The following is a 14,141-nucleotide window of genomic DNA, read 5'->3' on the forward strand; positions in this document are numbered from 1 at the left end:
ATCCATATACAGAGAGAAAAAAATAATCTGTAAAGTTCTTTGGTTGACTACACATGTCTCAATGTCTAGAGTACATGTACTGGATGAGTGATCACGTACACTCAGCCTGCACAATCAAATGCAGCACTATAGGCCCACTCATTCAAGGAACCGTGGCTAGGGGAGACAACCCAAATACAAAATACGTAATGGTGAGATACACCTTAAATAGATTAATCCTCGTTTTATTTCTATATCAGATCGGACAATAATTGTCAGTCACATGAGAAACATCACATGAAATGTAAAACGTGAGACCTTAATCAAGATGTCAAGATAATCTCTAGAGATACAAAACCTATAATATGTAGAAGGCATCCCGATACTCCGGCAAGGGACTACTGTCACCGACGTGGATATAACCGGCCCTTGGATTTCGAGGATGCGTATCTAAATGCTATTCACTGCAGAACTTTATTTTTGATTATCAATTTCTTTTTAAATTGTTTTAGAAGGCATCCCGATACTCCGACAATGATATATAGAGTACAAAAGTAACTGCAAAATATAGAATGGAAACTGACACTCAACATGATACACATGGTAGCTTTTATGATAATGCTGCTATTCAATATTTTTTAATAGAAATAAATGCAAAGGAATTACTATTTTTACTTAATGACCACTTCCTTCAGTTTTGAATGTTTGATGTATTATTCAATTTATCGATGATATATGTATATGCAGTGTAGTATGAGATGACCAATTCATTTCACATGAGATTTTATGAAACGATATTCATAATAATAACATACTTATTGTATAGGCTAAGTTATACATTATGTAAACTTGTGATGTCATCACAAGATACAATGATTTTTATTTTCGTCGTATATTGTGACCCAAAGTCAATATTAGCGACAATGGACCATTTTAGATAGGTTCTAAGCTATATATTGATCTGCCAAAAAGTAATCCTGAACGATGAGTAAGTAATAATATACAAGAAGCATTACCATACAATGCAGTTATTGTTATACCCAAACGTTAATCAATTGTTCGACACCTATATTGATGTTAAGTATTGACTTGTAACAGAAATGTTGACCCCGACACGACACCTCTACTCCACTATAGACTTTCAAGCATAACAATTTTGTAACTAACAACCAAACACAATATTATGCGTGAATAAGCCATCTATTTGTAATCTGCGCTTATTTGTAGATATATAGACAAGCTGAAAAGAAAACATTAATCGCGTTACAAAGTCTCTTTAGGCTATAAAGCAAAATCGTAGGTAGAATGGAAAGACTGTCTTAGCTTTCACTCCATCTGGTGCTAACTAGCATGCTTATACACTCTGTATCATCATCACGAATACCCTTAATTTCTGTTAATTCTCTCTGACTCCAAACTTATCGAAAATAAACTTGTCTTATTAAGATATTTAGCGTATTTTACCTCTGCGATCTAGAATTAAAACATATCTGTTAATCTTATGACCAATCTTTAGTAGCCTTAAACACAAATGGGCCAATTATTTTTTGAAATTAACTTCTCAGTTAGCTAGTCTATGTGTTGTAAGAGAGAGGTCAAAAGGGTGGATGAGTTTGTCCTTTGTAGAAAAGTGTCCTTTATACAGAGGTCCAATGGGTTGATGAATCTGTCCTTTATAGACAAGTTTCCTTTATACAGAGGTCAAATGGGTTGATGAATCTGTCCTTTATAGACAAGTGTCCTTTATACAAAATGTCCTTTATGCAAAGGCCACTTAAATAGTATGTTACCAAATGGGTTGATGAGTCTGTTCTTTATAGACAAGTGTCCTTTATACAAAGTGTCCTTTATGCAAAGTGTCCTTTATGCATAGGCCACTTAAATAGTATGTTACCAAATGGGTTGTTGAGTCTGTTCTTTATACAAAGTGTCTTTTATGCAAAGGCCACTTAAATAGTATGTTACCAAATGGGTTGATGAGTCTGTTCTTTATACAAAGTGTCCTTTATACAAAGTGTCCTTTATGCAAAGGCCACTTAAATAGTATGTTACTAAATGGGTTGATGTGTCTGTCCTTTATAGACAAGTGTCCTTTATACAAAGTGTCCTTTATGCAAAGTGTCCTTTATGCAAAGGCCACTTAAATAGTATGTTACCAAATGGTTGATGAGTCTGTTCTTTATACAAAGTGTCCTTTATACAAAGTGTCCTTTATGCAAAGTATCCTTTATGCAAAGGCCACTTAAATAGTATGTTACCAAATGGGTTGATGTGTCTAGTCTTTATACAAAGTGTCCTTTATGCAAATGCCACTTAAATAGTATGTTACCAAATGGGTTGATGAGTCTGTCCTTTATAGACAAGTGTCCTTTATACAGAGGTGTATGTTACAATGGGTTGATGAGTCTGTTCTTTATAGACAAGTGTCCTTTATACAAAGTGTCCTTTATACACAATGTCCTTAATGCAAATGCCACTTAAATAGTATGTTACCAAATGGTTGATGAGTCTGTTCTTTATACAAAGTGTCCTTTATACAAAGGCCACTTAAATAGTATGTTACCAAATGGGTTGATGAGTCTGTTCTTTATACAAAGAGTCCTTTATGCAAATGCCACTTAAATAGTATGTTACCAAATGGGTTGATGTGTCTGTCCTTCATAGACAAGTGTCTTTTATACAAAGGTCAAATGGGTTGATGAATCTGTCCTTTATAAACAAGTGTCTTTTATACAGAGGTCAAATGGGTTGATGAATCTGTCCTTTATAGACAAGTGTCCTTTATACAGAGGTCCAATGGGTTGATGAGTCTGTCCTTTATAAACAAGTGTCCTTTATACAGAGGTCCAATGGGTTGATGATTCTGTCCTTTATAGACAAGTGTCCTTTATACAGAGGTCAAATGGGTTGATGAGTCTGTCCTTTATAGACAAGTGTCCTTTATACAGAGGTCCAATGGGTTGATGAATCTGTCCTTTATAAACAAATGTCCTTTATACAGAGGTCAAATGGGTTAATGAGTCAGTCCTTTAAAGACAAGTGTCCTTTATACAGAGGTCAAATGGGTTGATGAATCTTTCCTTTGAAAACAAATGTCCTTTATACAGAGGTCAAATGGGTTGATGAATCTGTCCTTTATAGACAAGTTTCCTTTATACAGAGGTCAAATGGGTTGATGAATCTGTCCTTTATAGACAAGTGTCCTTTATACAAAATGTCCTTTATGGTTGATGAGTCTGTTCTTTATACAAAGTGTCCTTTATACAAAGTGTCCTTTATGCAAAGGCCACTTAAATAGTATGTTACCAAATGGGTTGATGTGTCTGTTCTTTATACAAAGTGTCCTTTATGCAAAGGCCACTTAAATAGTATGTTACCAAATGGGTTGATGAGTCTGTTCTTTATACAAAGTGTCCTTTATACAAAGTGTCCTTTATGCAAAGGCCACTTAAATAGTATGTTACCAAATGGGTTAATGAGTCTGTTCTTTATAGACAAGTGTCCTTTATACAAAGTGTCCTTTATACAAAATGTCCTTAATGCAAATGCCACTTAAATAGTATGTTACCAAATGGTTGATGAGTCTGTTCTTTATACAAAGTGTCCTTTATACAAAGTGTCCTTTATGCAAAGTATCCTTTATGCAAAGGCCACTTAAATAGTATGTTACCAAATGGGTTGATGAGTCTGTCCTTCATAGACAAGTGTCCTTTATACAAAATGTCCTTAATGCAAATGCCACTTAAATAGTATGTTACCAAATGGGTTGATGAGTCTTGTTCTTTATAGACAAGTGTCCTTTATACAAAGTGTCCTTTATACACAATGTCCTTAATGCAAATGCCACTTAAATAGTATGTTACCAAATGGTTGATGAGTCTGTTCTTTATACAAAGTGTCCTTTATACAAAGGCCACTTAAATAGTATGTTACCAAATGGGTTGATGAGTCTGTTCTTTATACAAAGAGTCCTTTATGCAAATGCCACTTAAATAGTATGTTACCAAATGGGTTGATGTGTCTGTCCTTCATAGACAAGTGTCCTTTATACAGAGGTCAAATGGATTGATGAGTCTGTCCTTTATAAACAAGTGTCTTTTATACAGAGGTCAAATGGGTTTATGAATCTGTCCTTTATAGACAAGTGTCCTTTATACAGAGGTCCAATGGGTTGATGAGTCTGTCCTTTATAAACAAGTGTCCTTTATACAGAGGTCCAATGGGTTGATGATTCTGTCCTTTATAGACAAGTGTCCTTTATACAGAGGTCAAATGGGTTGATGAATCTGTACTTTACAGACAAGTGTCCTTTATACAGAGGTCAAATGGGTTGATGAATCTTTCCTTTGAAAACAAATGTCCTTTATATAGAGGTCAAATGGGTTGATGAGTCAGTCCTTAAAAGACAAGTGGCCTTTATACAGAGGTCAAATGGGTTGATGAATCTTGCCTTTGAAAACAAATGTCCTTTATACAGAGGTCAAATGGGTTGATGAGTCAGTCATTTACAGACAGGTGTCCTTTATACAGAGGTCAAATGGGTTGATGAATCTGTACTTTACAGACAAGTGTCCTTTATACAGAGGTCAAATGGGTTGATGAATCTGTACTTTACAGACAAGTGTCCTTTATACAGAGGTCAAATGGGTTGATGAATCTGTCCTTTATAAACAAGTTCCTTTATACAGAGGCCCAATGGGTTGATGAGTGTCCTTTATAGACAAATGTCCTTTATATACAGGTCAAATGGGTTGATTAATCTGTCCTTTACAGACAAGTGTCCTTTATACAGAGGTCAAATGGGTTGATGAATCTTTCCTTTGAAAACAAATGTCCTTTATACAGAGGTCAAATGGGTTGATGAGTCAGTCATTTACAGACAGGTGTCCTTTATACAGAGGTCAAATGGGTTGATGAATCTGTACTTTACAGACAAGTGTCCTTTATACAGAGGTCAAATGGGTTGATGAATCTGTACTTTACAGACAAGTGTCCTTTATACAGAGGTCAAATGGGTTGATGAATCTGTCCTTTATAAACAAGTTCCTTTATACTGAGGCCCAATGGGTTGATGAGTCTGTCCTTTATAGACAAATGTCCTTTATACACAGGTCAAATGGGTTGATGAATCTGTCCTTTACAGACAAATGTCCTTTATACAGAGGTCAGATGGGTTGATGAATCTGTCCTTTATTGACAAGTATCCTTTATATACAGAGTGATATCCTTTAATGTTTGAGCAGTGAAAGACAACATATGATCGCCAGCATTTAATTTACAAATGATATTGGAATTGTGTGTCTGCCCTTTGGCACATCAATTTTTCAACAGTGTATAAATGTTTTGTCTCAGGTTGATCACTGATGACTAGGTAGTTCAATAGTTAGGGCATCCTTTCTACTACTTAATAGATCCATTGTATTTGCTCTGATGCTGACTTGTTTTTAGATTAAAGGTGAATTGTTATAAATTTTTTCTTTTAATATCTATTCAGTATTGATTTTTAAACTTTTAATATAGTGTACAAGTCCTGCAGATAAAAAATTTTAAATTAAGATATTCATTTTCATTTGACCTTCAATCCACAAAGGGTTTATTTATTTGACTTAAATCATAGTACACATGTTTGTTTCCTTAGCCTTCTTGTATTTTCTGTTGTTAATTTTATACCATGTGACCATGTTTATTTCAGGAGTGTCTTGATTCTGAGATGAACTGCCTTGATAATTTGACAACACATTTGTATATTTCGTGTATGTTAAGATGGTTAGGATTAACAGTACTTTTTTGAGCCATAAAGATAAAACAATTCAACATTTGCTTATTTTGATCACTGTATTTGATGAAAATTTTATAACAATCAATTATATACCTCATTTTCTCCACCATATAAATTATATATTATATACATGATTGTATATTAAAGTATATCAAACATAAATATCATAAAATTATATATCTCTAGATATGAGCAGCTGTTTACTCCAATGTTCTGTTAAATGTAGTTAATAGTCACTTTCATTCTCCATTCACTCTCAGTAAAACAGCTGATTCACCAATCAGGAACCTTCAACATTTTCTGTAAATGAGAACATATTTTCTGTTTACATAAAGTGCTGAAGGTTCCCATTGTTGATTCACATGTAACAAACAAGATCAAGGTCAGCTTTACAACACTGACAGATGGTCAAAAATCCAAGATGGTATCATAATTGTACATTGATGTTGTCAGGCGTATAGTCTGTAAATAAGACCACCCACCCCCACCCCCACCACCACCACTTTTGACCTTTATTTCTTTTTTTCTCTGATGGGGGAGGGGTCTTATTTGCAGTGCAATGCACCAGTCATTTACCGTAGTCATTTATGCTAAAGGTAACAAGCCTGAAGAATGGTGTTACAAAATTGTGATAATCTAGCCCAGTTCTCATAGATATGCTTTAGCAAGACAGATATACACAGATGAAGGCAAAGAGTTTATTGATAGATTTTTTTGTTTTCTTCTTCCAAAATTCAAAATAAATTATATAATGTTCTAATTACCAGCAAAATGAAGTGTAAAACAGGTTGACAATGAATAATTTGCTTGCAGTTATTTTAAAACCAGAAAATTAACCCTGAACTTTGTGAATAATTATGAAATATCCATAGTGAAATCTCATGATCAACTTAAAATATCTGATTTTCTATGATGCATTAATTTGATCAAGATTAATCAAGAGTAAGTCTTAAATTATTATTTTGTAATGATACAACATAGAATAACATATTCTATATCATTGTCAATTATTTCATAAGGGGAGACAATCACGTAAACCTTGTGATCATTTAAACTTGGCATATTAACTACTTGGTCCATACAGAAATTCTCCACGACACCATGATTTAAAATTCAACATTCGAAGCATATTTATTGCATTATAACATCACATTTTCACTTATCACAAAATCATAATTTGGTTTTGTGTTGAAACAATAATCTTAAAATTATTAATGATAATTTGGACCATGCATGCCAAAATACTAATAACAACATATACCAGTTTCAGTAATCTCATTATATGATAACATATTAAAAAGTAAAACAACAACCATATTTATACTTTGGAATTAGAACTTTTATCTGAAGGATTGTGGATATTATCATTGTGAACAAAATGTCTAAAATGAAAATATTTGTCCAGAATTGGTTAAAAGTTTATGTGCCTTTAATATGCTCCCTGAGCAAACTTCCAAATGCTAGTCTAAGCTAGGTTAATAGAAAATCGGACTAGACTTATCCACTTAGAAGCTAGTGAAAATACAACACAGATTCATCCTTACCTACTTTTGCCCCTCCTTCCCTCTACCCCCACCTCGCCCTAAAAACAGATATGTTGGCACCAAATCTGTACAAGGAAGGGGCAACCGTGTCTGTCTTCAACTAACCAGCAGCCGCTCAGTATTTTATACACAATACTTATAAAGTCATGAATCAAACAAACAACCAAACAACTTTAGCTGTTTACCGTTGTAGTGGCTATCATCTCTTTATAGAAGTAGTAATTATAAGCTCTTTTAGCAGATATTCCACTACTAAGTCAAGTTATCATACAAAAATGTATTTGTCATAATATATAATTAACACAGTACATACTTAATGTAAAAAAACTTTTTCAACCAAAACCAAACAACATTTTACAACCTTTTGAAGTTTTATATTCAAATTGATGTACATGTAATGCTGTATGAAATACAACGATCATTTATTCTATGGGATATTCTATAAAGCCAATATTGTGCCTGTTTCAAATTGTGTGTGATTGGGTCATTCGTCAACCACCAACCGCCTGAATACTCAAGAGGTATGCAGTGGATTGAAAACAGAGGTAACTAGCAGCCTGACTAAGTGAGCTAAACTGGTAGACTAACACTCTAATAAAAAACTTGCCTCCTGCCTGTTTAGATTGTCTTTTCAGTATACTGTTCACTCTGATTTGTTGTAGAAGACTCTCTATATTTTACATGGTGATGTGATTTTTTTTTCATGAAGTTATAACTTCTATGAATTACAAAAGAATGACACAACCACATGATTAGATTGAACCAGGTAGGACATGTATGTATAATGATTTCAAAACAGTTGAACCCCGTCATCTCAAAGTCATGACCTGGACTATGTGAGTACCAGTGACACAGTGAAACCAAATTAGCTGGAACAGATGGATACTGTAAATATACGTTTTGATGCAATCAAATTTCAACTTAAGATTGATTTTGAGCATTTTTTTAGCACAATAATGAGTTTTTCCAATTGAAATAATTGCTTTACAGAAAACTAATGACTGCAATCATATCTAAGTGAAAAAAATTAGTGAAAAATATCTTTTAAAAAAAGTGCTTAAACGTGAAGCTGCAGTTAAAATATATGTTTATTTTACCTTTAATCAAACAGGTCTTGGGTTCATTATTAATGAGCATTTTAAGTTAACGAGGTTCAACTTTAACATATAAACAAAACAGAACACACTGGAATGTCATTATAGTAACTAAGTTCATCCAAAACATAAACAAAAGGCAAGAATAAATTGTACAAAATAAAAACATTCAACATCATCAAAAAACATAGATAACAAAAGAAATAAAATTCATAAATAAATCCTCTGACTATTAAAAACTGGAATGGCTTTTGATTAATGACTAGACCATATTGATTTAAACATTGATCAGCGATTGTCACCATGAAGGATCTGTGAATATTAATGTTTATTGACTAATGAACTGTACTAAGGGAGATAATCCAGACTAAAATTTTATGATCTACCGATGTATTTTATTGGAGTCCTCCACATTTCAACCCAGATTGTCTATGACACTTAACATTAAATCAAACATATAATCGACAAAAGGGAATGTCTGACGATGGAGATTTTCAATAGCAAGCTGCAATATGAAAATTCATTAGCTGAACCTATTTCAATATAATATCAAATATTGATGTTTAATTTGAATGTCATTTATACATCCTCCCAAGTAGCATCAAGACATCAATGCAATTTGGAATCTCAGTTGCAGAAATGTCCTATAAACAATTACAACGTCATGGTAAAATTTGAACATCAAGGACATATTTAACCTAATATGATATCTTTCTTCTATCATATCAACTGTTTTGATGATAATAACAATGTGAGGGTTTTTCTCCTTATTTCCCCGTTTAAATCATCAAAATATTGACAACCAATAAAATCAAACTAGCATTAGATATCATAGAAAACATCTAAGGGAGACTGTTTTGTTTAAACTAAAAACCAACAAAACAAACAAAAATCCTTGTCTGAATCGACAAAAGATATAAATGTTACCGGTCGCAGGAGGTTAAAAAACAACAAATTCAATAAAATATCCATAGATGTTAAATGGCTAACTTCCTGAATACATAAAGTTATAAAAACAAAACAAAAATAGATAAAGGAAAATAAATCTGTTTCAATATACAATGTATACACCTGAATTATTGCAGTGGCCATGGTAAATACTTGTAGCATGGCAAGAGAATGACTGAAGGTCATAACAGAGGACGTTTCTAATCAATGACTATACTGTATGCCTGTGTACTTGGTACACATTTCTGTAACACTGCATACCAACTTTTTTCAAAATGTTAATTCCAAGATCTACTGTTGGCTCTTTTGTTTTCTTTGCAAGCAGAAGGGTGCATTGATTGTTAAATCCTTACTTTGTGTAAAGACAGCAATTAAAATTGTCTTTTAAAATTAATGAAATTTATAGAAAAGTCAAATAGCAAAATTTTACTAGTAGTAGGGGTTGATTCAAAATTTCGTAATTTGCTCTCTGCATCAAGTCTCAGTCAGTGAAATCCTTTGGATATCATTTGATGTACATGTATAATGTAACTTAAGCCATAAATACAGTCATAATTCTGTGGATTAGACTGACTTAAAATAGGAATGTTGCTATCTAAAATCTTCAAAAATGACATCTAGTTCTGTGATTGGTCAGGTTTTCCCCCACTGCCACCAATAAAAATGATAAGTCTTGTGACTTTGTGTCATTCCAGGGGGAGAGAGACAACAAAATTAATGTAATTCCTTAATGTTACAATACAGTGTAGGTTTATAAGACAAACGTAACCAATGGTGTAGGAAGGATGGACATGTCCTTATAAATGTTAAAGACGATGTAACCCCTGGAGTATCAGGAATGATGTAACATGGTTATCACATAATGGCCCGTTCACCCATGTTATACTTCCCCAATGTCATACGGCCATGTCAATAAATACCTAAGACACACATGTAATAACACTATCATGACGTCACAGGTAATAATACCATCGTAATAAAAATATGACTTCATACAGGTGTCTTCGTAGACTGAAATGTCACAACCAAGCTTGAATTCACTTCTTACAGAGAAGGAAAATTTATAACTTTTGTCTGGATTACATAAACATTAATTATGTGATAAATAGAGTCATATACTTGTGGCTATGTAATATGAAATTTATTAAACATATCAAATGATTTAAGATGCCACTCACCTAAAAGGTTGTGAAATATGAAATTTCTGATTACATAGCCATTCATGTTCGATCCTTCATATATATGGCTTTATAATATTGTTTTTATATCATGTGTTGACATTTTTTAACATCAGCTTTCAGGCAATTCCTATCTAGCAGGGTTGTTTATTATATTCCTATCTACCAGAATTGGTTATTATATGACGTCCTAAAATCTGCTCTCATAACACTCCTAGCAACACTTCAAGTCGACACACAATCTCATCGAACAAGTAAATCAAGCAGCCATCCAACACTTTCTCTCTGTAACCAACTCTCACACATAAATATGATATATATGTTTCCGTTTACATCTCACGCAGGCAGAAATACAGGGCAGGCTCCAGGGCAATCACGTTAGTGTAGGTTGTCAGAGCTGTGTCCGGCGCAGCAAGGTGAAACCTGTAAAATACATTTATCAGTCTGTCACACGTATGTTTCTTAATCAAGAAAATTGAAGTGTAATATTTGTACAACAATTACATATTGTTATGCAGCACACGTTAGAAATATTGAGTTTTATTTTATTAGATTTCATCAAAGCTACAGGAGAAAGGTCGTAGCTCTGATGAAAGTATCTGTAATGAATTATCAATATTCAGTAAAAAGATATATTTTCTTAAATGTGCTACAACGTTAATAGACCTATAACCATTATAAGACTATGCTTCCAAGTTCTGGTATGCATTGATGACAATCACAAAATAGTTATAGGCCTCACTATTTGTTGTTTTGAGTTGAGTTTTGTGTTGTTTAAAGAAGGAAGGAGCATAACTGTCAGTACATAGTAATCTGGCGGTGTAGTTATGGTCAAATGTTTTAGTGCCAATCAAATTAATATGACAGCTGTAGAGGTACAGTCTTGGGACACAAATGTCCTTCACTATTTCCTTATAGATGTATAATTATGCATTTGTGTTTTTTACTTAACCATCCTTGGTTTAAGTTATTGAAATGACATTGCACACTCAAGTGAAAAATTATCTGTTGTTTACTTTGACAAAGTTTCAACTTATTTTGTGGCTTCACTTTAGATACATATATATATATACCTCTGGTAATATTAATTGTCCTCAAACAATTTTGAATCTCAATCCTATAAGGATGCTACCATTGCATTATGAGTTTATATGAAAATAGCCATATTGACCCCTTTTGGCCCCGCCTCTCAGGCCCTCAGGGGGTCAGTCCAACCATTTGTACATTTTTCAGTCAGTGCCCTTTAAGGATGCATAAGACCAGCGGTTATTTAAGCATTGATTGGACAGAAGCAAATTCAATAAAGTGTGCTAGCACTTCATGCTTAATTTGCCTCTGTCCATTTGGCATTCATATTGGCTATGAATCCCAACTAAAAGACGTTCAATGCTTATATTTACATTTAGTTACAATTTTATGATGAAATCCGAAGGGATTTTGCATCTATAATGAATTAATTATTCGTTAATGTCATGGATGAAACAGCCATAAGAACAGCCATTTTCTGTGATCACTGACATAACAATTATGATGTCACAATGATAATGACGTCATACTAAGCACTTGAAGTTCAATGGTGATATGAATGCTAACTGCGCTTGGTAAGGTCACATAGTGGGACTATAGTGAAATTGTAAATATAGAGAAGTAGATTGTTGACGGACAAATGATGGATGCCTCGGTATTCATTAACATCACAAAATGTAGACAACAGACAATTACCTTGTAATGAAAATGCTGTCCAACGAAATGAGAGTTAATATTCTTTCTATGGGAAAAAATCATATAATTTGATACTAAAATGAAGTCTTGACGACTGTTTGAAAAACAACCAAATGTAGAAACAAGAGGCCTTAATGATCATCTAACAACCTTGGCACCAGTTGAATAAGATAACCTTGGGTTTTGAACAGACAGGTCAATGTACAATACTAAGGACCATGCCAGGATCAGTTCAAACAAGTTTCGGTTAAATTGCACTAGCAGAACTTGAGGAGTTTAAAATGTGTTTTCAAAATGGTGGCAATCTTGGATTTTAGATTGAACTGTAATATAACATTACTTGGTCAGGACTATGTCAGGTAGGTCATTCTGACCCTACAAGTCAGATGACCAAAACACAGTAGTGATGGAACTTTTGTCTCTTGACTGAACCTTGATGGTATTTTTAGCATGTAAGTCTGTGTTAGTAAACTTTGGTGTGGAGATGTTGGTAAGTCTGTGTTAGTAAACTTTGGTGTGGAGATGTTGGTAAGTCTGTGTTAGTAAACTTTGGTGTGGAGATGTTGGTAAGTCTGTGTTAGTAAACTTTGGTGTGGAGATGTTAGTAAGTCTGTGTTAGTAAACTTTAGATTGAATATGTTAGTAAGTCTGTGTTAGTAAACTTTGGTGTGGAGATGTTGGTAAGTCTATGTTAGTAAACTTTGGTGTAGAGATGCTAGTAAGTGTGAAGATGTTAGTAAACTTTGGTGTGGAGATGTTTGTAAGTCTGTGTTAGTAAACTTTAGTGTGGAGATGTTAGTAAGTCTGTGTTAGTAAACTTTGGTGTGGAGATGTTTGTAAGTCTGTGTTAGTAAACTTTAGTGTGGAGATGTTAGTAAGTCTGTGTTAGTAAACTTTAGTGTGGAGATGTTAGTAAGTCTGTGTTAGTAAACTTTGGTGTGGAGATGTTAGTAAGTCTGTGTTAGTAAACTTTGGTGTGGAGATGTTAGTAAGTCTGTGTTAGTAAACTTTGGTGTGGAGATGTTAGTAAGTCTGTGTTAGTAAACTTTAGTGTGGAGATGTTAGTTAGTCTGTGTTAGTAAACTTTGGTGTGGAGATGTTAGTAAGTCTGTGTTAGTAAACTTTAGATTGAATATGTTAGTAAGTCTGTGTTAGTAAACTTTGGTGTGGAGATGTTGGTAAGTCTATGTTAGTAAACTTTGGTGTAGAGATGCTAGTAAGTGTGAAGATGTTAGTAAACTTTGGTGTGGAGATGTTTGTAAGTCTGTGTTAGTAAACTTTAGTGTGGATATGTTAGTAAGTCTATGTTAGTAAACTTTGGTGTGGAGATGTTTGTTAGACTGTGTTAGAAAACTTTGGTGTGGAGATGTTAGTAAGTCTGTGTTAGTAAACTTTAGATTGAATATGTTAGTAAGTCTGTGTTAGTAAACTTTGGTGTGGAGATGTTAGTAAGTCTGTGTTAGTAAACTTTAGTGTGGAGATGTTAGTTAGTCTGTGTTAGTAAGCTTTAGTGTGGAGATGTTAGTAAGTCTGTGTTAGTAAACTTTGGTGTGGAGATGTTGGTAAGTCTGTGTTAGTAAACTTTGGTGTGGAGATGTTAGTAAGTCTGTGTTAGTAAACTTTGGTGTGGAGATGTTGGTAAGTCTGTGTTAGTAAACTTTGGTGTGGAGATGTTGGTAAGTCTGTGTTAGTAAACTTTGGTGTGGAGATGTTGGTAAGTCTGTGTTAGTAAACTTTGGTGTGGAGATGTTAGTAAGTCTGTGTTAGTAAACTTTGGTGTGGAGATGTTAGTAAGTCTGTGTTAGTAAACTTTGGTGTGGAGATGTTAGTAAGTCTGTGTTAGTAAACTTTAGTGTAGAGATGTTAGTTAGTCTGTGTTAGTAAACTTTAGTGTGGA

At 33.7% G+C, this 14,141-nt stretch overlaps 1 protein-coding gene across 2 annotated transcripts in view; it reads right to left on the reverse strand.

Moving 5' to 3' along the window:
- Positions 1-8,387: 8,387 nt before the first annotated feature.
- The window catches only part of LOC138318037 (GTP cyclohydrolase 1-like), a 54,098-nt gene continuing 48,344 nt past the window's right edge, over positions 8,388-14,141 (reverse strand). For both annotated transcript variants that reach the window (XM_069260075.1, XM_069260074.1), the window contains exon 7: positions 8,388-10,945. In XM_069260075.1, coding sequence (XP_069116176.1) covers positions 10,914-10,945 — 32 coding nt within the window. In that variant the 3' untranslated portion in view covers positions 8,388-10,913. The remainder of the gene's footprint in view (positions 10,946-14,141) is intronic.

Source organism: Argopecten irradians, chromosome 3, assembly GCF_041381155.1.
Source record: "Argopecten irradians isolate NY chromosome 3, Ai_NY, whole genome shotgun sequence".
Taxonomy (NCBI): Eukaryota; Metazoa; Mollusca; class Bivalvia; order Pectinida; family Pectinidae; genus Argopecten; species Argopecten irradians.